Raw genomic sequence first — 27,329 nt, 5'->3', positions numbered from 1 at the left:
CTGTAACTGAATCCCATTTCCCCCCTCTTCAGCAGCCCGTCCGGAGCTTCTCTTCCCTTTCTTTCTCCCTCTTTCTCTTGCCGCCCCACCCACGCGTCAGCCTTTGGCTGGCCCCTGGGACGGAGGGGAAGGGGAGGGGAGAGGAAGGGGAGGGTCAATTCTGTTTCTTTCCCCCCCTCCAAGCACGAAAAGGTGACGTCATTATCCGGGCTCTCCGCGGCGGCGCTCTTCGCACCGCGGGTCACAATGGAGCCAAAACCGAGCCCAACCGAAATGAAACGGCCGTGCTAGTTGCCCCCGCCTCAGTGAGCGCGGCCTGGCCCAGCTTAAGCCAGGCCCCGCTCGGCCGCCGTCAGCGCCCGTCCCTCACCGACGCGGGCGCCGCTCCGCCCCCTCCCCCCCACCAGGGAGAAAGCCCCCCCTCACACACATCGCCCCCTCAGCAGCAGCGACCCCCGTCCCCGCTGCTCTCCGCCCATACAAGGCAAGGCGTAAACTGGTGCCTGCTCAGCCTCGGGAACACGGAAGGGGGCAAGTGGGAGTGACGGACTGCCTGACACGCAGGAAAGGGAGGGGGGTCACGCTCGCCGCCGCGGACGCTGTTTGGGTGGCGGGGCCGGCGCCGCTGCGTTGAGTCGGAGTCTGCGCCGCCGCCGCCGCTGCTGGCCGAACCCTGCTAGAGCCGCCATATTGCCCGGGACACAGACACACCGTCTCCGCCGCGCCTGTGCCTCGCGTCGCCGCTGCTCTCCGTCCCCTCCTCTTCCGCAGCCGGCCTCTCCTCCGTTGCCTCGCCGAAGAGAGGAGCCCCGTCTCGTCGCCCCCTCCCCGCTCCTCCTGCTCCCCTGCCCTCCTCCGAGGCACTAGGCGCATATCGGCTCCTCCGTACTGGGAGCGACGGAGCCCCGCAGGCCCAGCCCAGCCGGAGCTTCCTGGCCAAGGCAGAGCGCAGCGGGCTCGGGCCTTGCCTCTGGGCGCCCAGCACTGCGGCCGTCGCCGGGAAGCGGCGGCCCCACCGAACAGCTGGTGACGCAAAACTAAAAGGGAAGGGAAAGGAGACTCGGCCCAGTTCGCAGCGTGTCGGGCGGCTCCCTGGGAGCAGTAGTAACGGCAGCGACTCGACTCCTGCCCGGCATGAGACACAGCCCCGCTGGTTGCTGCGGCTGCAGCCGCCTGGGATGAGAAACTCTTCAGCCACACCCGCTGCAGCCTCCTCCTCCTCCTCTCATCGCCAGCAGAGCCAGCGGCGGCGGCGGCGCCCGGGAGCGGAGCGGGCCTCGGCACTAGCGCGAGGAGCAGCAGCGGAAACAGGGGACGCTGTGTGGGGGTGAGCGAGCAGGGGAAGGCGCTGGGGCTGCCATGGCCGCCGGCGGCGGCAGGGTGGGGGGCTAGGAGGAAGGGGGGCCACGCTGTGGGGAAAACAAGGGGGCTGAACCTGCGGGGTGGGGGCGCCTCGCCGTGTGTGTCAGCGTGTCTTGGGGGGTTGGGAAATGCCTGCCCGTGCGTGTGTCGGTGTGTTTTGGAGTGAGAAGGGAAAATGGCTGACGACTCCTCATTCTCTCTGCCCGGCCTGTCCTGGGCCTTGCGGGAGAATGGGGCGCGCACGCCCGGTATCCGCAGTCCCTGGGAGGGGGAAACACGGCCCCGCAGAGCTGGCCGGCTTCTCGCCTGACCCCCTTTCTCAAGTAGCCGGGGGAACGGGGCGAAGGAGGGGCGGCGGAGGGAAGGGGCTCCCGGCACAGCTTCGCCCGGCGTTTAGTTCCTTTTGAGTCTCGTTTCACTTCACGCCAAACGCCATTACTGAGGTGGAGTGATTGGAATCGTGTAGGCCTGGGCTACGCCAGGAAATAAGGCCCTGCTCAAGCTCTTTCTTTCTAAATCCGGTCTCAAACCGCCAGGCCCAGCGCATTCGCATTCCTTGTAAACATTATTGTCATGGGCGCAGGTGGGCTGTGTCATGGCTGCACTCCTGGTTTCCAGTAAGGCCGTCGTGTTGCCGGATAAGCCCTCAGAATTCAGCACCCTTTCTCCGTTAGGTTCCAGAAAATTATATTCTGGTTCTTTGTGTAGTCCTGGTGGTTTATAACCCCTTACATTTTAGTTATTGTGCAAAATATGCGTTATAATTCACATTATCTTGTTTGTCTTTTTTTGAAAGACCTTTTTTTCCAAACTCGGGAACATATCTCCTAGATATGTTGTATGAATAATCGACATAGTGGCTTTTTGAACACAGGCTTGCTTTGTGAGATGCTTAAGCATTTTTAGGCTGCAATTTTACCTTGATATAATTAGCGTCTGGGCTCCCATTGATTTTAATGGAGAGGTGTGCAGTCACAGCAAATTTACTTGATGAATTTAGTTTTAATGTTATTGGGGTAGTTATTTTCAGACCATGTACAAAATGTGTCCTATTGTACATAGATAAGGGACTGGAGAGTTACAAATCTATATACAATTGTGACTTAAGCCCCATTGAATTCAGTGGGACTTCTGAATAAGCATGCAGAGGATTGGGTGACATATGCAGTAAAGAATCCAAGGGGTCATGAAGAGTCGGACATGACTAAACAACAACAAAGGATTTTCAAGACACCTCAAACTTGACTCGCACAACAGTCCTATGCATGCTTCCTTAGAAGCAAGCCTTACTGAGTTCAGTGGCACCTACTCCCAGGTTACTGCTTAGGATTGCAGTCTTAAAAGACATGAAGTAGTGTGCTGTTCTTTCAGCATCCTAATTTTGCACCGTGTATTTAACATACGATATTGATACAAATAATATTTGAATGAACTTCAACACAGACTTAAAAGTGGGGGTGTGGTTCAATACAGTTGTCACTATCTACTGTGTGAAGACATGGCCCCAATATCATTTAAGTTCATCAGGTTTTTGTGCTGCAACTTATGCTTGCAAATGTCTTCTAATTATGTTGTATTTAGCTTTTATCATTTATAGCTAAGAAGAAATGTTTGGAAGAATGGGTTTTAAGAGTTCTGGACTTAGAGCTTTAATAATATGTACATCACTTCAGGAAATTGTGGATAAAACTTAGAAAATGCAGATTTTATTTGGTTGATTTGCACAAAAGGCACAGGGTGGTTTACAAGAAAGGAGATAGATAAAAAACACAAAAATCCATAAACATTACACAGTCCTTTAAAAAAATAAGGAATCACTGAATATCAATTACTAATAGCAGCAATCAGCTTTAATAATTTCTGAAGTTATTTATGAAATGCTTTCTCATTCTGCTCTTTGAAATCTCCTAAAGTGGTTAAGAACATTATTTTGAAAATTAGGTTCAACTAGGTATTAGAATATGAAAAAATATTTTCCATCACATCTGGAGCTAAAGGTGACATATAACTGAAATTTATGAATTGTTTTGAACAAAATTATATTACTATAATGTGGAATAAGTTGCAAGATAATTTTTTCATGTGTTGATTGAAAAAATTACTCACACTTACTCTAAACATTTTTACTTGGAAGCAAATGCCATTGATTTTGAATTGAGACTTTCTTCCAACTTAAAGTGCTACAAATACTTCTTTGGATGTATATCCATTTAAAATCAATTGATGTTTCTTCCAAATAATGTTTTGGCTGTACTATAAAAGCATACTTAAAAGATTGCAATAAGTTCCTTCATCTTTTACTTGGTCCCCCCCCCCTATGCTTTTCATAAATAGGTTTTAAGGCAGAAACATACAAATATCTTCTGTGTTACTCTTTGTCTTTGCTTCACTTGCAGCCTGTTCAATGTCTCTCTGAATTTACCCTTCTAATAATGTTTTCCTATTACAGAAGGCCAGCATCTTAGAGGACCAGTCATGGGAAAACAACTAAATTCTTTGCTTGTTAGAACATAATCATAAACATTATGATATATTCACATTACAATGTCACCTTTATCTGCTTTGAGTACTTCATTGTGAAATGAAAAGATGGGATACATTTCCTTGGGGAAATAAGAGGATCCTATATTATCATGACTCATAGTTGTTTCAAAATGCTGGAATTGTTACAAGATCAATATTATAAATGCTAGTATCTGGAGTAAGAAATAGCTATCTGTGACAATAGTCAAGAATATGCATTCTTTTGTGGGATGGTAGCAGGTTTCATAACAGTTTCTGAAGAGTAACAGGTCGTTTATTGACTAGGTAGGACAAAAGTCATTTAAGACATCTGGTAACACTTTAGTGAAAAGGTTTTCTAAAGTGACATTTTAAAAGTTATTATTGAAATGGCAGTTTCAAGTATCATGTCTTGAATATTTGTTCTCTTATATTGACTTTCAAAGATAGTTGAAAACCTTGGTATTTTTGTTGTAAACCTAGTATATACAACTTTTACAGGGAATACTTGAAGTTTTGTTCTCATTTGTATTTTTATGTCTTTAGAACTCTTGTTTGTCAAGCTGGTAAATTGTCATGTTTCAGCAGGAAGTATGTGTCTATGAAATTTCAGTGTATTTTAAAATTTTCTTCTTTTTATTAAGAAAAGCATATCTGAGAGAGAACTTGCATACAAGTTTAACTATTCAAATATTTTGTCTTTTATTATTTTCAATGTATGCTCAGCTTGCATGCTTACAGTTCCAAGTCCAGTTGAGGTCAGTGGGACTCTGCTTGCCTAATTAACACGTGGATCCAAAATATACTTTGAAGCAAGTTCTTAAATTTAATGACGCTTACTTTCAAGTATATGAATTTAATACTGCAGTTTAAGCAGGATGTCAGTATGTCCATTAGATAGGTCTTGGGGCAAGAGAACAGAAAATAACATGGTTCCCCCGCCAAGTAGGTTGGGTTGCTTTGTCATGAGCTTGGGATAAAAAAGTGTCTCCTTAGAAATAGGGTCACTTACCATTTTGTAAAAATGCTGAAAATTGTGAAGTGTAGAAGTTAAAACTACAATAATACTGCTACCATAGTCCAACACTTGGGTCCCCATGTCAAGTTCTTTACGTCCTGTGGCTTATGCTGCTTTTTCTGTTTGTTTTTTTAAACCAACCCAGTTCTATAGCTTTTCTGCAAAGGGTTGTTGATTCACAAGTATTCGTGTTGATGCAAACTGATTGCTGTCCTGTGCCCTTCTGCAGTCTATTTGTCTTTTGTTCAGTATGCAGTCTGCTTGTAGTTCTTTATCTACTTTTACATTGTGATTTGTAGTTATAGGAGTGTCAGTAAATGGTATCATATTGTTATTTTGTGTGCCTATGTTTTATTGGAGCTGTTACATTTATGGGCCTTGGCAGTTGGTGTTAATATTTATTTCCATTACAGCTGTGATTGTGTCTTTATACCCTGAAAGAGGGGGAAATTAAGGTTTTCGTGCACATATGGTAATGCTAATTACCCTTACTTTCATGATCTTCTGCCATCACCCCACTCTGCAGCCTTTCTGCAGGGCCTTTCATGACTGAATTACAGTGGTGTCATTACACAAGAAGTTACTACACCTGTGCAATGGACACTTTTCTGCACTGGTAACAAGACTTCTGCCAATTCAGAAATGATATGTATGAATTTATTTTCCTTAACTTAAAACATTTTTGTATGTGCATACATTCTGTAGCAGTTCATCTAAAATCCAAAATACATTCTTTTCTTGGAAAGAACTTGTGCAAGAACTGTGCATTTTAAATACCAGCTATTTCCCTTAAAATCTTGGTTGTGATGAAATTTCTCCCCAATTTTTTCTTTTGCAATATTACATGCTTTTGTTTGGATGTCTAGCCTATCGTTTCCTGCAGAGATAGCAGACAAGTTACCTGGTGCAAACAATGCTAAGATTTATTTCCCCTTTGTGGGGGCCTGATGAAAAGGTCTTGTTACATTTGCTGCTCTGGCTGAATGGGTAACAGTGCAGGCCTTTTTACAATTCCTTGTAGCATCACTTGCCTTCTTGAGTGATAGTAAATTGATGAAGTAAAGTACTAAGTGCTCCATTCTTTGGATGAATTAATGTATTGAGAATGTTTTGTGTGTGGATGTTCTTGCCTCAACATAAAAAATGACGCTACTATAACTTAAATGTACTTTCTAAGCCTACAAATGCATGTTTCTGTGGTTCCAGTTCTTGCCTTTTCCTGAATTCTAGATATTTGATAAAACTTCATGAAATATTAACAAACTAATCCTATCCACTTGTGGGTTTAACTTGGTCGCTGCAACAAGTACTTTAAATATTTTGCTAGCTAGATTCTCAGAAGTCCTTGTAAATATGTCCTATCCACTGTACTGTAGATGGTATACTGGCAGCCCCCCATTCAATATGTGTGTGACAGTGTATACGGCTATACGCTCATCTGCCGAACCTGGAAGTGACCTGGAAACTTCAAAAAGATGTCACTAAAAGGCTCAAATGAGTGTTTGCAGGCTTTTAAAATAGGTTTCAATTATACACAATTTCACTGATATGTGCAGTGCCTTGGAATGTTACTGCCATGTAAATGGGAGTTTGCCTGTATCTAAAGTCAGACTGGTTGTGGGATGATCAAACAGTATACTGCTCTGACTCTTCTCCCTTCCCTTAGTGCTCTGCCAAAGTGTAGAGGACTTGGGACAGGGAAAAGTTTGGTGGTTAGTGCAAATAATGGCTGGATCCTAATCCAGAGTTTGTGAACTGTTACCATACAGGCCTCTGGAATTACTTTTCCTTTTGTAAAGGAATATCTGATGCGTCAGAAGTCATTCAACACTGGTTTGGGCCAATAGCTGCAGCTCTGCAAATGATTTGCTTGGAAAATAGCGCTGCTGAGGCCAAAAGTAAAGTATAAAAGAGTTGTAGACTGCTTTGATTGGCAAGCACAGCTTTCCATTTTGTGCTTGGAAAGTCACTGCTGGCTCAGAACTAGTAGCTCACATACTACTTGTTGCTTGGGTTGTGTTGTTTCTGAAACAAGTTAACTATTGGTTGAACTTAGAACTGCAATCTAACATTTTATATTTTTCAGTATGGAACTTGTTGCCCCACTCTAATCAATCAACCAATTATCCTTTTACCAAGCGGCTTGCAGTGACATGGAGGAAAGAGGGAACAGAGATGGATAAGCAAGGGTAAAAAACATGTGAATTATTCAGTTACAGATATCACCCCCACTTAGACGGGGTTTATGTTGCAGGCCCCCATGCTCATAACAGAAAATGGGGACCACCCTCTAAACACCCTTTAAATGCCCTCTCTGCTGCTCTCTCTTCAATCCATATCAAAAATACTGTATCTAAAAATATCCACAACTAGAATTGAAGCTTGGGGGCCGGCTGGAGGCCGGAGGACTTGCAGAAAAGTGGCTGCTGCTACTGCACACACCAGCTGTTAGACTGAGAGGCTGAGCATCCTAAGCAAAGCCCCACTGTGCCTATAGTCTTTTTGGGGCTTCCTCATTTTACATCCTCTTTGGGATCTGGGGAGGGTCTCTTCTCCAGCTCTCTCCTGCCATTTCCAGGTTTATTTATTTCCTGGTGCTTTGTGTATACATGGTAGTGTGTGAGTCGATCACGTGTAAATGGGGCGATTCCTGTATGTGTACTTTGGCTTCATTATAATAGGGACTAGGTTGGTTGTCTTTGTTACCTATGGTTTCTAGCTATTGGGTATGAAGCTATTAGAAGTGTACATGGCATTCAGTATATGGTTTCTTGTATGACTCATGATGGAAATGAACAGTGCCAGATATATGTTCAAAGCAGTTCAAGAAAGTGTACCAGAAACATTACAAGAAGCAGGCTTAGTGTCCATGGCTAAGAATCATTGCTTGTAAACCAGAATGGGGAAGGGAGGAGGGTGGCAGTTGTCTGGCTTGAGGGCTAATCAGATTCTAGAAAGAGAAGGACCAACAGGTCATCTGAAACAGCAGTACTGTGTTTAATAGATGTTGTGGACAGAGGAGTAAGTTCTGCCAGGAGGGCAGTTGCATGCAATGAAATAGACATATGGCTCTTCCATTTTGGAAGTTTGCGATTATGTTGGTTAATTATCGATCCCTAATATTTACCTGTTTGAGGTAAATACTGTAAGTTGAGCTTGTGCCACAATTCAGTAACCCGAAGGTAAGCATGAAGTCAAGCATTAAAGGTACAGTCAACAACCATTTCTCGTGGGGGTTCCGTTCCCAGCCCCTATGTGCCTCAGCAGAGTGTGTATAAGCGCGTCCTACCCCACCCTTTTAGTGACTTGTAGGGTAGGATGTCATGCATCTTTTGGACATGCGCTAATCAATCAGTGCCAGTACAGAAGAAACTGAGGCAATGTCTAGTAATGAGGGAGTCAGCTATACTTGACTTGATCTTAACCAATAGGGAAGAGTTGGTTAATGAAAAGTGACCTTGTAATGTAGAAATTCATGAAATTATTTAAAGCCAAAAGTGAGCATCCTCGGGTATCTTTGGATTATAGGAAAACGAATTTCAATAAGTTCAAGAAAATGCTAGGTAGGTTCAGTGTTCGAAATTCCCCAGTTGTGTTTCACTACTAGTGCTGGTCCAGTTGTGACTACTTGGAGATTTCTGGGTGCCAGGTTGGTGACCACAGTTTAAAAACCTCTGCCTTAGTCTATAGTTAATTCTTTTTCCACGGTGTGTTTCTCCTTATTGCATACTAGGACAAGTAAGAGCAAGCTACAGTCAGGTAGTATAGTTGAGATCATAGAATGGTAGCATTGGAAGGGACCCCAAGGGTCATCTAGTCAAACCCCCGACAAATAGACATTCTGTTGTGGCAACCATAGCCTAGGTTTAAGGTGCCATTTGGTGCCTAGCTTATATATCTGAGTTTCTAACACTGGATAGGATTCCATGGCTGGATATGCCAATGGGGAAAGCAGACTAATGTGGGTGAGAATTCCTGAAGATGGGGTCACTAACGGCACAATTGCAAACAATTCTGGGGGGGGGGAGAAGAGAAATGAGAGAGAGGTTAAGAAACTAGTGTAGCTGGAAGAAAGGGTTAGGAAGGAGCTGAAGATAAAAGAGTACAAAGAAGTGGAAGGAAGGGTAAGCAAGGGTGAGTACAAATAAGTGGCCCAAAGTTGTAGGGGTGGTGTCAAGAAAACTAAAACTTGAAATAAGCTGGTGCTTTTGGGGAATGCTAAAAGAACAAAAACAACTTTTAAAGGTATATTCAAAGGAAGAGGAGAGAAATTATAGAACAACAGCTCAGTAAGGATGATGAATGGGTGACAAGGAAAATGTGAATCTGCTGAACTCCCCCCCCCCCAGTCTTCTTCCAAAAGGGGAAATGTGAGCAACTTGTTTTGAGTGGGGTGTTTGATGGCTCTGGAGCAATAGTAAACATCTCAGAAGACGGGGGGCGGTGGAGGATCAAAATGACCTTTATAGCATGAAAAACTGGGCCAAACCTAAGAAAAATGAAATTCAACAGAAACAAATGTAAAGTTATGGATGTAGGCCAACCCCCCCCCCCCCGTGATTCACAGGTATAGCAATAAAGTGTTTTATGGGTTAGCAATTGGGCATGCGAAAATGTAGTTGGTTTCTGACTGAAATTTAGTCAGTATCATGATGCAGCTGCAAGAAAGGTTGATGTAGTTTGGGGCATTTATAGAATCATAGTCAACAGAAAGTTTCCATGTCAACAGAAATACTAGTTTCCATTTTATTCTGCACTAGTCAGCCTTCATCTGGTACATTGTGAGCAACCCTGGGTGCCTTAATTTAAGAATGATCTAGGAAAATTGAAATGGGTTCAAAAGAGAGCAATGAAAGATAGTGGTATGGAAAACAGTCCTTATAAGAAAGGTTTAAGGAAGTGGATATTTTCAGCCTGGAGGAGAGAATATTGAGAAGAGGAAATGATAGTATGCTTTAACTTTCTGAAGGTTGTCTGATAAAACAGAGTGAATACGTACAGTACTTGTTTTCTGGTGCCCCAGAAGGCAGGACTCTAACTAATGGGCATAAATCCCAGGAGAGTTGATACTGATTGAGTACTGGGAGAGATTACATGGTAGTTCAACAGCAATGCCCCTAAGTCCATACTACAATGTTCATAAATGCTTATTGTGGGAAGGCTAATCTCAAGTTTGGGGATAGCAGAGTATCCACACTACTTCTGCTGCTCCAAAGTTTAGAGAAAGAACATCCGCTTCCTTTTCTCCTTGAGAGAGGGAGGGCTTATGTTGTAAGTTTTATTTTAAAAACTTCTTTTACAATATTTGTATACGTTTCAACCAAAATGGTTCTAAAAGTTTACAATAATATCTAGGCTTATTTGTGTTGAAGATTGCCATCACAATGATGTTTGTGGTACAGTGTTGGAGAATATACTTTATGAAATTCAGCAGGATAACATTCAAAAGCCCTTACGTTTGTTCTCAATATTCAGGAAGAAATTGGGGCAGTAATTTGTGTGCTGATAGGCATCTTTGCCAGAGAACCAGGTGGCTTGGGTATTTGTAGAAAAATACTCTGAGTGACTTCTCCTTCTATGCTGAGATGGGTGCTGTTGGTTCAAAGGCAGTAGGGAAGTTTCTCACATTTGCTAACTGGAAGAGTGGTGGAGACTAGAGAAAATAATGAGTTTGAGAGGTGTCACATGTGGTCCTAACTTTGGAAAATAAGTGTTTGTCCAGTTTCAGTCAAATTCTTGGTAGCTTACAATAGAACCATTGATAATATGGTCACAAATATAATAAAAGCAATACTTTCAGCCATCCTTAACATTTCTGGCGACCCAACCCCAGAGTCTTTAATTGTTAGGCCAATAAAAATCTTAAATATAATAAATTACCTGTTCTTTTTTAAAAAAACAAATGGTTGGGGAGCTCCAAATGTGTCTGGGTCACCATGAATAATGTGCTGAACTTGTTAACTAGGAGCTTGCCCCTGACATCTTGTAAGGTGGAGAGGGAGTTAACTTGCTAATAATCTATGGTAGTAATAAACATTGCACATGAACAGATTAATAACTTTATGAGAATTCACACATTCAGCCAGTGTTAGAAACAGAGATATGAAAGCTAGGGGCTAAACGGCACCTTAAGCATAGTTTATGGGCGCAACAATGGAATGTCTAGGTGTGATTCTTTATAACAAGAATACAAAGCTGAAAATGAATGAACTGCAGCTAAAATATTATGTTCATTTTTCACATGGTCTAGTCCTTCCCAAGCCCACCCCCCTAATATTCTTAAGAGGGTTTCTTCTCCAGTCTTCAGAGAGTAGCTGGAGGTGGGGAGGCAAAAAAAGGTCCTCTTTTCCTTCCACTATGCAGTTTTAATCTGGAATCTTAGCCGTAGTACTGTGCCCAGAGCTCAGAAACTGTTCTCACTAATGAAATTCCCTGTCGCAAAATGCGCCTAGAACAATGGGAGTTTTGAACACTGCATTCAGCATGTGTTTTATTTATGTTTGCATTCAAATAAAATCTTTTGTTTGCATGGCAATGGAAAACTTCAAATAATCTACAGCTTTTGTTAATGTGTAGTGTTAATGTAGTAACTTGTACTTCCTAACAGTGTAATTTTTGCAGTGTTAAAGGTTTTTATGAATTAATGAACAAATCTGTGATATTAAAGGAAGCCAATTTTTATAGAGTTATTTGCCTTTCAAATTTTTGTATTTCTGTCCTTTCTGCTTTATGGTAGGGCAGAGGTAGCTAATGTACCTGGACCCTTTTGTTTTACTAAGCTACTCTGATACATAACCAAAATGCACTGAGGGAGTTATAGCCTGCAGCTGCGTTTGAAACTCCCATTGCTCTAGATGCGTTTTGTGACAAGGAATTTCATTTGCGCTATGATTTCATGTTAAAACTGCAGAGGGGTGGGCAAGGGAAGCATGGCTTTGTTTTTTGCAGTCTTCAAATGAGGACTAAATCATGTGAAAAATGAATATAATATTTTATCTTCAGTTCATTCATTAAAAGTGCACCTAAACATTCTGTTGTTGCGCCCATAACCTAAGTTTAAGGTGCCATTTAGCTCTTAGCTTTCATATCTCAGTTGCTAACACTGGCCTGCATTAGTGTGGGGCAGCAAGACTTGTGTCCTAATATTCAGAAGTCTTCAGAATGGTCCAGAAAACACAGTGCAAAGTACCCTGAGTTGTGACCTGCACAGGGATATGGTGAATTGATACCTCTCAGTGTTCAGTAAGTAGCTAGACAAGAATTGAAGGATTATTTCCATTATATCTAATGTGTCATTTCTTCTATGAAACAGTAAACTTTCTACATCTTGGCAAAATATTAACTCACAGTAAGTAGAAATAGTGGTTTTAAACTAACTTGCTAACAGTGATGCAAAAGCCATGCAACATGTCAGAACACAATGAATGATCTATTCTTAGTGACCCCGATTTGTCTTCTTGCTGTAGAAATTTCCATAACATGGAAGCTGTGTTACCAGTTTTTAGGATTTAAGATTAATATTTAATTGTATTTACTTTTAGTGTGCAAACACTAAAATACTGCAATATGTTACCATTAGAAATGCCTGAAATTCAGCCTCAAGCTTTGGAAAATTAAAATCACATATTCTATTACATTCTGCTACCTTTCTTGAAATTTTCAATAAAGTAGCTCTCAGGGCACTTTCCTTGAATGATTGTTTGCTCAAACAATTGGTTGATTACCAAATGTTAATGTAAAGAGTGCAAAAGAGTTAGATTAAATTTAAATATTTAAAAGAGTTAAATTACGTTTTAATATTGCACATCTGGAGATTTTCCTTGTGAATGCCTTCTGTATTCATTGGCATTGTGTCAACTTTAACGATACAGACAACAGTTTGATTTTTCAGAAACTGTATAATTTGTACTTTCATAAATTTTTGTTTTGATATAAAGTTTTGATAGAAAATGAATATATTCTGTTTGATAGCCCAGACATGTTCGTATTGAGAGTATATGTTTTTGGAGAGCTGACGTTCTGAAAGAACATCTGTTTCTTGTCTCTATACATGAGAAAGTTTGGACAACTTTACATAAATCTATTTGCTGCTTTATGCAGAGAGTTAGTGATTGTTGTTGTTTAGTCGTTTAGTCGTGTCCGACTCTTCGTGACCCCATGGACCAGAGAACGCCAGGCACCTCTGTCCTCCACTGCCTCCCGCAGTTTGGTCAAACTCATGCTGGTAACCTCGAAAATTACAGTGCTTCAACCCTGCTGATATGTATTTGTCAAGGAATAAATACAGTGGGTTGTAGCCAACATTATGGGAATGGAAGTCTTATTGTACAATGGGGCTTTTCGACTCCAACACCCCACACTCCTCAAAAAGCCTCTGCTGAGTATTGGGGGAACCTCTGATCTTGTGTATGCATTGCAAAAGAAATGGGAAAACAGCAGCTTGCTTTGGGAGAGGCTTTCTGCAGGGTATGGGGAGTTGGAAAGCCCTGAAACACAACTTACTTTAATGTTACATACAACCTTTCTTTTTGATACTGACAGCAGTAGTATAAAGACGACATGGATTTATTTGAAACTCCTTTTTGATATGAAAGGTCACTTCCCAGAATTTAATTATTGAACTGGCAGTACTCTATTTATTAATTTGAAGTTTGTGAGATGTTTTAGGATTTCAGGAGTGCTTGGGGTATGTTCTGGTTTATTTGCCTAGGAAAAACCAAGTGGCATTGCTAAAGCATCAGTAACATTGTGTCTAAACTGTGTCACTATATTTTTTGTCCAGTAAGGACTTAGGATATTTCCGTGACAGTCTCTCCCAAAACACCTAAATAATCTTCCATACATATGTGCTGCTGCTGCTGCTGCTGCTTCTTCTTCTTCTTCTTCTTCTTCTTCTTCTTCTTCTTCTTCTTACTGACTACTGATATTCAGAATACCCTATGCAAACTTAATGAAATATTTATATAATGGTATGTTTATTTAAAACAGATTTAGTCAGATAGTTTTTCATATCAGTGGTTGCAGACTTGCTATGTCTGTCAATTGATTTTTTTTGTGATTAATTTTAATGGAAAGTGGATTGTATCTGAGCTTGATGAGGCAATAATCAGATATTCAAAATACTTCATTAGTTTGGGTGGAAGGTGGTGTTGCATGCACTAGGCCTCTTAAAAAGTTTATGAAGACTTTATGAATTCTGAAAAGTCAATCAAATGTATGTGGTTGGATTTCAGCTGTTTGGCTTGTCTCGAGTTTTAGAGCAATCAGTTAGGGAAAACACTATCTATGCAGAATTTATTTTGGAGCAAAACATGGAAATTCTATCTATGTATACCAAGACCATGGTTGTGGCAATAATTTGTATATGAGAGAAATGCAGTGGGATTGGATCCAGAGTTTGTGCACCTCTGGATTGATGCCCCTAACTTTTAAAAATAAGCAAATAGGGAATTAAACAATGTGTGCTAAGTTAAAATTGCTTGAGATGTGAATTTTTCTAGAAGATGAAGAAGAAAATTGTACAGCGAAAATATAATTATATAAAGGAACTACAGCAGAGTTTGGTAATCCTACAAACAATTATAAAGAAGCTCAAATTAGCAACAGTAAACTCTAAGGCTTCTATGTTTACTAATAACTAGAATAAGATTTATGAAACATATTTATTTGACTATAGCAGTTAGCTATCAATAGTAATGACAACTGTAATGCTAGATTTCTTTTCAGTCCACTGTAGCTTTTGAATTGTTTATACTTCATCAGTAAGTACCACTGGGGGGTACTAGCTAGATGTTCTCTCTCTCTCTCTTTTTTAATTAATTTTTCAAATTGAAGTTTTTATCTCTACAAAATAACAGAAAGAAAGGCTTACACATATGTACATGTTAGTAACACAAAGCATCCCCCCACCTCACCCCACCACCACCATTGGTTCGACATAACTCGAAATGTGAGTTAAAATCTGACTTCCTTCCAATATTGCTTGATCTTAATTCTATAACTTATCTTTACAGTTGTGTTTGTTATATTGTATTTGACAAATATTCAGATTTTACTTGCATTTGTAACCTTTCCCCCTTACAAACTTTGTTCTTTACATATCAGTATTTCTGTACCGGAGCAGTGTTTTTTCGTATATTCATTCACTCAACTCCATTCTTTTATTAAATTTTGATTTGTTTGACCTTTGATAGCCGCCGTCATTTTGGCCAATTCAACAAATTCAATAAGTTTGATTTGCCAGTCTATTATTGTGGGTATATTGTCTCCCCTCCAGTTCTTTGCTATAAGAACTCTTGCGGCAGTGGATGCGTATAAGAATATCCTTTTCTTATTTATGGGGATGTCATTTGTTATTAATCCCAGAAGATACGCTTCTGGTTTCTTGTTGAATGATTTTTTAAAAAAATCTTTATTATCTCTTCATGAACTTTATTCCAAAAGGTTTTTATCAGCTAGATGCTCTCTTAACCATCAGAAGCTTGCTTCTCTGACTAGCTGACTAGTAAGAAAACAGATGTCAAAATAACACATAAATTATGAAGGATCTTGCTTTTGGGTGTCAATTTTGGTTACTAACATTTGTTGTGAAATGATAACGCAAGTCAGATTTTTACCTCCTTGCAAATGTATTTTTCCTAGAATATTTTTGGTTTATTATTGCATTGAGAAATATTAAAAAGATATATAAATTAAAAATTGATAAGAAACCTGTAGCTTTTTAGATATTGCTGGGCTTGAACTCTCATCATCCCTTACCATTGACCCTGCTGGCATGGGCTAATGGGATCTGGAGCTGAGTAATATCTAAGACAACAGGTGCTTTAGTGAGATGTGAATGAGTCTCATATGCTCCCCCACCCATCCTCATGTGTGTTTAGGAGGAATATTTTGGAAGTGTTAACTTCTGCTTTTGGTTAACTGCAGTTTGTTGTATGTTCTTGCCTGTCAAACTGTAATTAGCGTTAAGTACAGTTAATTTCAAACCAACTACAGGCAATGGTTTCTGAAGCTGGCTTGCTTACACTAACCATAGTTAACGATAACAACAGTTCCAGGTCCAAATGACATAGCAAACCGTTAACCAGAAGCAAAAGTATCCAAACACCAATTCCAGACTGTGGAATGAGCAAGAGGGAAGGGCCTGAGCTTAGGTGGGGACTAAGCTGGTTCATATAATTAAACTCAGGGGTGCGGAATCTTTTTTTAGTCCCATGGGCCACATTTCCTCTTGCATAACTTTCTAGGATAAAGTGGCTCTGACCAGGAAAAAGAGGAAAAGGTGGACCAGGCCAGAAGAAGAAATTAGGCAGTGATGTTTATTTTTGTATGGTACCCTATTTTCCATCCATGTAAAAGCCATAAGCTTCCACAGACACATGTCTCCATCCTCCATCTAGGAAAGCAAGAGGCATCCTCCAAGCTCAAGGGCAGATGCCAGGCAGGCACAAACACTTGAAGATAATGTGAAGCAGGGCTGGTGAGGGGTGTGTCTTGAGGAGAGGCATGTGGACCAAATATGGACTCCTAGTTGGCCACATTCAACACCCATCCCAGTTTCCCATCCCTGTTGTACATTATATTCTAGCATGATGTCCAAATGCAGACATGGTCCAAATGAGGGCATCTTTCACATAATAAATATAAAAAGAATGTGTAACAGTTTGTATAATTTCAGGAGCTAGCAGATGTGGGCTATCTACTAAATGTTAGCAGTAGATTTGCCTTAGAGATTTCTGGTGACTAAAATGTACAATAACTATCCACAACGTATTGTTTTGGAATCAGCTGTGTGGCTGACATGAGCTCCCTCTACACCAGTGGTGGCCAAACTTGGCCCTCCAGCTGTTTTGGGACTACTATTCCCATCATCCCTAACCACTGGTCCTGTTAGCTAGGGGTGATGGGAGTTGTAGTCCAAAAACAACTGGAGGGCCAAGTTTGGCCACTATTGCTCTATACTATTACTACTAGCCATATATTGTCTAAGTAATTGCCTTGAAAGCTCACTGGGTAAGATTCAACAAATGGCTAAGGAGATCCATACACCCTCTCACTATATATAAGGGTCTGGTGACTTCCGTTTCAGAAGTGTGCATGGACATGAAAGCTCATACCAATAACTAACTTAGTTGGTCTCTAAGGTGCTACTGGAAGGATTTTTAAAATGTTTTTAATTGTTTTTTATTTTGTTTCGACTATGGCAAACCAACATGGCTGCCTACCTGTAACGAGATCCATTCAGTCAGTGCAAGCATTTCTGCTTGCCTGATAGAATGATTACCCTCCTCCTTCCTGCACAGTTCTCCCAAGAGGGTTATTCCAGAGCAGATTTGGGAGCCGGGAAAAGGGGGAAGCCACATTGCTTTAGCAAGAGTCCTTGCACTGGGTTCTACTAGTGGAATGAAGTAGTCGAAACTGGGCCTGTGTAAATAAAAGAGATTGCATAACTAAATCACTTCTTTGTATAACCCATTTCCTAAGACTGGCACAGGAAGCACTCTAAAAGTATTCTTTTTAAATCCTAAATGCAAGATGATTGAGTTGGAACTTGCAAACAGAGTTTGTTTATGAGGTCAGAACACAATAATTATTCTGTGTTTTTAAGTGACTCGTAATAATGTGCATGTGCTCAAAATCATGTAACGCAGGTTAGTGGCAGCAGTAGGGGAAGTTGTTGTTCCCTGTTCTTCCCACCACAGTGCTCACTTCCTTTCCTTTATAGAAGAAGGGAAGTGGTTGTCATAGTGATAAAGAGGAAACCCATTGGAATTATCTCTTTTTACAGACTAGCAGATTTACAAGATTATAAGCTTTTCTGAGAAGTCCCCCAAACCATTTTAGTTTGAACAGGCCTGTCACAAAGGTCTGCACAGACCCTGCTGTCTCTTAAAATTGCTTTAGACCAAAGATCTCATTTCTCCCAAGAGATCTCCCACCCTTCATTTGAATTCACAAGTGAGGGGCACAGATGCTAAATCAGTTGTCTGTCAGGAAGTGGAGGGAAAAGCATTCCTCCAGTTTACACCTTTTAACATTAACAGTGTTCTAGTGTTAACCTGGTGTATGTTTGTTGTAGCAGGCACCAGGATCCTTTACAATTGAATGGTGTTTCCATGTGGAGGTAGAAATCTGTTTTATTCTTTTAAATAAATAAAACTTTATTGTTACTACACCACCTGTGTGCAGTGAAATTAAACGAGCCCCCCTCTTCCCCCCACATACACTCAGTCTTGTTTGCGCTCTGTGTGCTTGTCGGAAGTCAGCTGCACCACTATTTTTTTCCATTCAGCAGCCCACTGATAAAAACTGTTCTTTAACCTGTTGGTGTGGCTGACTATACTTCTGTACCTCCTGCCCGAAGGCAGGAGATTACAAAGGTGCTGGCCAGGGTGTGAGTCGTCCCTAAGAATTTTCCTTACTCTCCAGAGGCTGCGGTCTTCCGCGATGTCATCTAGCGAACTCCAGGGACAGCCCATGATATCATGTGCTGCATTCACCACCCTCTGTAGGGATTTCCTGTCTGTGGCTGTCAAACTGGTGTACCACACTGTAATACAGTGTTTTAGTTCATTATATCTTACTGGAAAAAATAGAAAAAAGAAAGGTCTCACGTCACTGTGGCTTGGATCTGCTTGTGGATGTTTTTGAAAAATGAGAATGCATTTTTAAATAAAACAGAGGTGACTGGAGGAGGAAAAAACAGCCAGTGATGCACTCTGTCACTGCACTGCTCTCCTGGAAGCAGTTGCAGCTCACAGTAGGCAAGAAGGCAAGCTGCAAACTGTTTCAACACAGATTAGTTACACCATGAAACTTTCTACTCATTCTATTTTTGTATAGTTATGGTGATTGAAAGAAGGTGAAGTGGTAGATTCTCCACTTCTTGAACTTCTTGAAATTCGTTCTATAGTAATTGTGGATGATTGAGTTCAGAACTATAGACTACTCGGATTAATGCATATGTACAGTGGTACCTCTGGATGCGAACGCAACCCGCGTCTGCGTGGGTCACGATTTGCCGCTTCCGCACATGCGTGTGATGTCATTTTGAGCATCTGTGCGAGCGGCGAAACCTGGAAGTAATGCACTCCATTACATCCGGGTCGCCGCGGAGTGCAACCCGAAAATATTCATCCCGAAGCTACTTCAACTCGAGGTATGACTGTAGAATCAGGCTTTAACTGATTTACAAAGTGTTTGTAGGCTTGGCTGAATCCAAATTTTAGTGGGCCTTTTCGTATGTCGGTCTTCCCTGCTGTGAGTGTACCTGACTGCAGAACTGGATAGCTAAGCACTGCCATTAAAATTTTTTCCAACATGCTCTGGAGGTGCATGATATCTCAGAACATTGTGGGAAATGGCAAAATGTAGCTGCTCAGTAGAGGCCTAGCAGCTGCTCAAGGATACAAGGTGTTGAGCTGGGCCTGATTGCCTGGAATATTTGTTACATATAGCTTTAGTGGTTAGAATGGTGACTCTTAATTCATGATTATTTTTTTACTGGAACATTCTTGTGAGACAGCTGAATTAATATTTTATGCCAGTTGAGTAGATGTGTGTTTAGTTGTAACCCATAGCATACTTAAACTACTAGACTGTGTTGTTTAAAAGTAATTCCTTTCACCCTTTAAATAAAACTATTCTCTATTTAGATGTGGCTTCACAGATTGTGCATACCAATTCCAGGCATTAAAAGACTACCAGAAATAATGGAGTTGCCAGTAAGCAAGTGAACATGATGCTTCAACCAGTGGATAAATAAATACTTTTCAAAAAAGAAAAAAATTCAATATTTATTTGATTTAAATTGTAGTTAAAAGCCAGTTTTTAGATTAATTTACCAAATTCATCTTGATGCAGCATTAATGCTATTCCTCCTTGTCTAAAATGTGTATATTCTATTTAGTATTCTAATTTGATTGGTTTTTATGGTTATCACTTACCAATGTGTTACATGCTACAGTGGTACCTCTGGTTACGAACTTAATTCGTTCTGGAGGTCCGTTATTAACCTGAGGTACCACTTTTAGCTAATGGGGCCTCCTGCCGCCGCCGCCATGTGATTTCTGTTCTCATCCTGACGTAAAGTTCTTAACCCAAGGTACTACTTCCGGGTTAGCAGAGTCTGTAACCCGAGGTGTTTGTGACCTGTGGTGCCACTGTATATCTAATTGCCATATGCCACCTTAAAAATGAGAATGCCAGAACAGGGCAGTCTTGAAGCACATCTGTAGCAAGAATGAGGAACTTGTGGCCCTTCAGATGTTTTTGTAGACGCCCAACTCATCCACTCCAGCAAGCATGGCCAGTAATCAGAAATGTTAGTATGTAGTTGTCCAGTATTTGGAGGGCAACAGGTTAGCCACTCCTAGTCTAGAAAATGCTCAGGTTCTGAGAGATAGAAGTTGCCGTCACTGAAGAGATACTGAGATCAACTCTTTGCACCCTTTTAACAATCTAACTTCTAGTCAGAATACCTGTGGTAAATTTAAGGGAATTCTAAGCATGATTGAATGTAAGCTATTACCGTACTGCCAAAATGCTGGGAATAAGTTTTTATGTAGGTGATTTTCTGTATCATTTGAGATAGATTTATTTCAAAAAGGGTGAGGGTGAATTAAGGATGAACTCATAACCACAACTGGTCCAGCACTGACCATGGCATAGTTTTTTCAAATGTACTCTTGTAGCAGAATGCCCTTTTTGCTGCATAAACTGCTATTGTTGGAATTGTATTTTCTTCATGCCTGAAGAAGACTTGCTATTCTGAGGGAAGAGATAAGCAACTGGTCAGATAAGTCTGGCAGTATAAGAAAATAACTGGGTCACAGTAACTACTTTATTGCTTAAACTCTATTACCCTCATAGTTTGGCTCTCAAAGGCTTACTAAATGGCTTAGGCCAGTGGTTTCTAATTAGCTAAGTACTGAGGACCCCCTGTTTTTCAAAAGCCAAGCCATGGACCCCCTACATTTTAAAATGTTGATATTATCTCTGGTATTTTTTGTTATGTGAATGGTGCAATAGCTCCCCTGAGTGGGTTGCATGGACTCCCTGGGGTCCACAGACTCCCAATTGGGAACCACTGGCTTAGGCCATTTGAGTTAGATTTATGTGTGGGGCAGGAAGTTCTTTAAATGGGGCTGTTTGTATTTGCATGTTCAAAAAAGTTTGAAACAAAATTAAATGTTTGAATGTATCTCTTTCAGGTTATGCAATGGTCTCTGCAAGATGGCTTGTTCTTGAGTTGGAGCTTTTTAAAACAGACATATGCTGGTACTTCAACTTTATTAAGCGGACTATAAGTTTTTCTCTCTCAACAACTACATAAGCAGACAAAATTGCAAAAATCTGCCCTGTTTCGAGTATGACAGCCACGACCCGTGGCTCTCCAGTAGGAGGGAACGACAGCCAGGGCCAGGCTCCTGATGGACAGTCCCAGCCTCCTCTCCAGCAGAATCAGGTATGATGGATATTCATATTAGTAATCAAAATTTAGATATTTTTGAGCAAAAGTTGCAATTGATAACACTAATTAACCTTAATCTTGCAACAATACACTTCAGTTCTACTTTACACATTAAATAAATTCCAGTAAAGTTGGTCTGGGCACCTCCTGTTTACAAACCCCTTGCATGGTGAGAGTCTCTTTGAATATTTGTCTTAAAAATTTAGATACTCTAAATCAAGATTCCACATATTTTGGCTGGCCTTGTTTAATTAAAGATTTTTTGGTCCTGATCTTGTGTAGGACCCTCTGTAATACAGCATGAGGTTGGGTACGGTCACCCCATAGCTCTGAGCTTGGAGGTACATAGGGAGTTAATGTGATCTTTTCTGCAAAAACAAGCCCATTTCATCTTCTTCAGCTTGGAAAGGGAAGTGGGGATTCCCTACTCTTGTTCTAGGTCTCTGAGTCCCTCAGAAGCTCAGGTATGATTACTGTTCCCAGGTCTGGATCCAGTTTAGAGGGGAAGAAATGGCTGGGACTGGTTATTTGAACAGTTGCCTTCTGAGATGCACTAAGAAGAAGTGTCAGCACCTGGCTGCACTGGGGTGTGCCAGGTTGCCACTGCACTTTGAAGCATAAAACAACCCCCAAGCTTTTTTTCCAATCTTAGGGCTGTGGAGAAGGCAAGGATCATCCTCACACTAATGCTAGAATTCTGAGGTCTCTGAACTGCTATTCCACTGCATTAAAAAACTCCTGTTTTTCTTGCCAAATGAGTGAAATGTCACATTCTATAGTAGAATAAAATTACAATTGCTGAGGGAATCATTGTTGAAGTGAATTGTAATAGTTATTAAGCTTTATTTACATAGACAAGGTTTCCATGGCTGCTTTTGGAAGCACTAGGTTTTGTATAGTTAACTTCACTTATAGCAGGTGGACTGCTGATGTTTACAGTAGCTTTGTAAATTCACAAAAGCTGCCTGCCACCCACACAACTATTTGTAGCAAATAAGCATAGTAAATGAAAGAGAATACACAAACTCTTCTATGCCTGTTTGCACACAAGTGTTTACACGTGTTCTTAAGTTGTTACAAGTAAGCAGATAAGTGACAGCTTGTATGTATTAATTGCATATACTAGAGGTTGTTTCTTAAATTGCTGCTTTTATTAAACAAATTGTTGTTTGGGTGTATACTCTGTTCATCCAGCTCATGAAAATATAGTTGTTTAAAACCATTCTGAAAAGATCCAGTGATTAGATTGGGATTTCTCAGAAATTGCTGCAAAAAAATGGTTTTGCTTGTTGCACTTGAGATTTTATTTTTTGCACAAATGGTTTTATTTGAGGCCTGTTCTGATTATAGTGTTACATGCTCACACATGCTTCCTTTATGCACAGTGATAACAGGAGTGTGAGTAGTTCAGAGCTCTTGTATTCTTGCTGCATGAACATAATCACATCAGTTTCGTGGGGATCTTGCACAAACTCACATCCTCCAGTTGAAGTAATCTCTCCCCCCAACTTTCTTTTGATCATTGTATCCCAATAGTGTTGCTCCAAACTTGTTTTTGCTGTTCTTTCATTGTTCTCAGCATATTGGCAGTCAGTGCAAGATGTAAGATGTTTCTCATCCAAGCAAGATAGATTTGTGGATGTTCATCAAGGAGATGTTGCTACCAAGTGTAGTGCAGCACTGAAAGCTAGAGGTGCAGTTCTAATGAGCCCTGTCAGTGCAGGAACTTCAGTTTGCACAATGGGTCTGTCCCCTCTCCCCTTACCCATGTGCCTCCCCGCACCCTCAAAATTAACTCTAGGAGGGTCAGGAGAAGTGCCAGAGCAGCACAGGGAAAGGGGAGAGGTATCATTCTGCCTAGTGAGCTGAAATGCTTAGACAGATGGAACAATTGGAAAAGCTTAATGTTGAATTCCACTGTTGGTGTTTGCACAATGTTGTGAATGTGTTGTCTCCAATGAGGAGAAGATTGTCAAAGTGTTGCTGGCTGATGTGCTTTTTCTCCTTTTGTAAGAGCAGCCTACAGCTCAGTAGAGAACTTTAGAACATACTTGGCTTACATTAAAATAGTGTAAACATTGCCAAGGAAACATGCAGGCAACTGGAATAGATTTTCACTGGTGCTGTTCTCAGTAGCAAATAGAGCATGGGTAGTCAGCATTCTTCTCTCCAGATGTTTTGGGCTTCCATTGACCATGCTAGCTGGGCTGATAAGAGCTGTAGTCCAGAACCTCTGGAGGGCACTGTGTTTGCTATCCCTGAGAATAGAACTTGGTGGAAAGTGGCTTTTTTCTTCATCATGCTTGGAATGTAAAGTGCTTGCCCTACAGGAGGACTCAGAGGGCACCTGATTGAGACTTGAGTTTTATAGGTTACAGGCTGCTGTGGGTGTTGCTTGTGTTATTTGTGCATTACATTGCACAGAGGCGTTGAACTCATTACATTTGCAGTAGTGCATGATAGACCAGTGTGATCTCACCAGTGCTCCCTGCACAGGCCCGAACTTGCTTCTATCCTGCCCTGTCAAGCAGCAGTGATGCTGGTGTCAGGAGGTTGTGTCTGCAGCTCTACCCCACCATGCATGGCAGCTACTGAGTTAGAATTATGACCTAGAAGCAGGAGGACCATATCAAAGCTTCTGTTTTGATTTTGGAGGGGGTTGCGATTTAGAAAAGCTATTAAATTTAGTACATAGGGGAAAGGAAATTTGCAGAATTGTATGTTCAAAACTAAAAACAAATAGTACAAATATGATTAAAATAAAAGCGTGAAATAACTGTCCTGTGCAGCATAAAGATGATGAAGAAAGAGATACATTTACCCTTGAAAGGTTAGGGGGAAAGAGGCCTACCCTTTGAATGTCATTAGAAAGAGACATTAAAACTTGATTAAACTGTATGGTGACTCCGTAATTTTAAAAATTATTGCAAGAATTTCAGTATTTGAGTGGTTTACTTAACTATGTATTTTCTAATTCAGACTTCTTCCCCTGATTCTTCAAATGAGAATTCCCCAGCTACACCCCCTGATGAACAGGGTCAGGGCGATGCTCCCCCACAGCTTGAAGATGAGGAGCCTGCATTTCCACACACTGACCTGGCCAAGTTGGATGACATGATTAACAGGTATTTATATATATTTTTCAGGCTGTGTGTTAATTTGTGGCTCAAATTATTTCATCTTTTCCAGATGAAAAACATTGAAGGGAAAAGTTAGATTTCATGTCAAACTGAAATTTTATATTCTAATGTTTTCTTAGACCACGATGGGTTGTTCCTGTATTGCCTAAAGGGGAGTTAGAAGTTCTTCTAGAAGCTGCTATTGAGCTTAGTAAAAAAGGTAAGTTGAAAAATTAAACTTTTAAGAACAGTGGCTATATCACATCAATGACCTAAAGTGATATCCCTTATTTAGAATTGCTAGCTTTACTAAGTACTTGACTGTGTATACAGGGAGATAAAGAAATAAATAGATTCAGGCCAGGAAATGGGAGAGCTGGAGAGTCCTTATGGCTTGCAAGGGACCCTTCCTGGTGCCTGAAGAGGACTTCATTGGGGACAGAGGAATCCCCAAAGAGACTGGAGGCGCAGCAAAGCTTTTTTTAGGCTGCTAGGCTTAGCAGCCAATGTGTGCAGTAGTGCAGCAGCCACTGCTTTTCTGTGCATCCTCCAGCTGGCCCTAGAACTCCAACTCTAGTTGAAGAGAGAGTTGTGGGAAGAGAGAGCTGGAGAGCAGGAAAAATGGGCATTTAGAGGCTTTTTAGAGGGTTCTCTGCACTTATGCGATTTTCGCTTATGTGCACAGGGGCCTGGAACACAAACCCCGTGCAACTGGGGGAACACCCATAGTGTTCAATTAAATGAGTAAACAGGTCAATTTCAAAGTATGTTTTCTTTTGGTTTGGTGGAGAACTTTCATTTGTATATCTAAACAGCATTTCAGTAGTTGAAGAATTCTTGTAACATAGTGGCTGAGAGTGAGCTATGACTCGGAAAGTCCATGGGTTGAAATTTAAACTCAGTAGGCAGTATTGGGCAAGCGGCTTGCTCTTGTCTACATTTGGGAAGATGATGATAGTGACCCATCTTATAGGAATTGTACAGATAATTGGATTTTTACAGTTTTTAGTTTAAATCATTTGTGTTACTACAGATGGAAGATTTGATGCATTTCTAAAGAATTAACACAGGAGAAAGTGCTCAACTTATAGAATCAATGTTGGGAGTCAGTTTCATGTCTAAATTGCCTTCAGATCCATTGCAAGTTGGAGAAGGGCAGGCTGACTGGGGGCTGACTGGTAGTTGCACAGAAGCAAGGTTGAGAGGAAATAAATAATAAGGATCTTAAAAATGATAACCCTACTTCTTTTAGCTATTGCAGTATTCTTGATAGGGACTTCCTAGTTTCTGGGCATTTAATGTCTGCAGTGTAGTGTTTCCTGCAACCTTGAAGGCTAGGAACATGCATAGAAAAATAATCAACAGTAGTTAAAACTGTTGCATGGATATACAGTAGTGTCTATTCAGTGGTGTTAAGAAAATTTAACTCATGTTTTATGCAGTTTAGTTAAAGTATAATAGGTATTAAATGTATTAAACAGCTTTCTTTTGAAGCATTTTCCGAATGTTTTACTGTTGGTAATTTAGTAGTCAGTGTATGACACCAAGTAACTTAATTCTTCGATGATCTCTTTTTATACAGGCCTTGATGTTAAAAGTGAAGCATGTCAACGATTTTTTCGAGATGGGTTAACAATCTCTTTCACAAAAATCCTTACAGATGAGGCAGTGAGTGGCTGGAAATTTGAGATTCATGTAAGTTTGTTTTAGCTACCCATTTATGTATCCATTATGTCAACAGCTTCAGTATGGTAAAAACTGGTTAAGTACATGTGACACTTGTGAAAACTGTTGCGTTATTTTTACTGTATAATTCCTGTAGCTTAAATTTGTACGGTTTGAAATAAATAATTTCATGCAACAAGGGTTTATAGAATTTTCTTTACTCTGATAAGGAATTTCACTATCAAGCAAGTTTATATAAAGTATTTTTTTCTTAATAGAGATGTATCATTAACAACACTCACCGCCTAGTTGAACTCTGTGTGGCAAAGCTGGCCCAAGATTGGTTTCCTCTTCTTGAACTTCTTGCAATGGCCTTAAATCCTCATTGCAAATTCCATCTTTACAATGGTACACGTCCCTCTGAAACTGTTCCTGCTGGAGTTCAGCTGGCTGAAGATGAACTTTATGCTCGTCCTCCAGACCCGCGGTCACCAAAGGTATGTTGATTTGAAATTTTGAAGCAGCAGTGATCATTCTCACTTAAGACATTTCTGGATAGTTGTTTTCTAGGGTATTGGTTTGCCTCTTCGGTTTTTGCTAAGTTGGAAAAGTAAGAACCAGGTGAAGCAGAAACTGTACTCTCCCTGCTTCCTACTGCATTCTTAATCAAGTCATAAAAGCAGTAGACACATAAACACGTGCTATAGCCTGCATTGTGCTTAGTCACAAGTCAGAACTAGGTATCATCTTAAATATTCATCTTCAAATGAATTCTCTTCACTATTTTCTGTCAGACTTCACCCTGGTTATTTATTAGATCTGCTGTGAAACCTTGACTAATGCTTCTGTCTTAACCAGGATTTGTAAACTAAGTATCATTAGCCTTAATGTACAGTCGAACCTTGGAAGTTGAACGGAATCTGTTCCGAAAGTCCGTTCAACTTCCAAAATGTTCAAAAACCAAAGCACGGCTTCTGATTGGCTACAGGAAGCTCCTGCAGCCAATCAGAAGTCGTGGAAGCCCCGTCAGACGTTCGGCTTCCAAAAATAGTTCGCAAACCGGAACAGTCACTTCTGGGTTTGCAGCGTTCGCAAGACAAAAAGTTTAACAACTAAGTTGTTTGAAAACCAAGGTATAACTGTAGTTGCAGATGTATCAAATCACAGCCAAAAAAGTTGGAGTTAAAATTTG

At 40.8% G+C, this 27,329-nt stretch overlaps 1 protein-coding gene across 1 annotated transcript in view; it reads left to right on the top strand.

The window, feature by feature from the left end:
- The first annotated feature begins 1,220 nt into the window (after positions 1 to 1,220).
- The window catches only part of USP9X (ubiquitin specific peptidase 9 X-linked), a 67,566-nt gene continuing 41,457 nt past the window's right edge, over positions 1,221 to 27,329 (top strand). The window contains exons 1-6 of the mRNA XM_053386905.1: positions 1,221 to 1,327; positions 21,094 to 21,347; positions 24,333 to 24,478; positions 24,613 to 24,692; positions 26,055 to 26,167; positions 26,416 to 26,634. Coding sequence (XP_053242880.1) covers positions 21,252 to 21,347; positions 24,333 to 24,478; positions 24,613 to 24,692; positions 26,055 to 26,167; positions 26,416 to 26,634 — 654 coding nt within the window. The 5' untranslated portion in view covers positions 1,221 to 1,327; positions 21,094 to 21,251. The remainder of the gene's footprint in view (positions 1,328 to 21,093; positions 21,348 to 24,332; positions 24,479 to 24,612; positions 24,693 to 26,054; positions 26,168 to 26,415; positions 26,635 to 27,329) is intronic.

This window comes from Podarcis raffonei, chromosome 4 (assembly GCF_027172205.1).
Source record: "Podarcis raffonei isolate rPodRaf1 chromosome 4, rPodRaf1.pri, whole genome shotgun sequence".
Taxonomy (NCBI): domain Eukaryota; kingdom Metazoa; phylum Chordata; class Lepidosauria; order Squamata; family Lacertidae; genus Podarcis; species Podarcis raffonei.
Note: the sequence above shows the minus strand (reverse complement) of the source record. Positions and strands in the feature narration are given on the sequence as shown.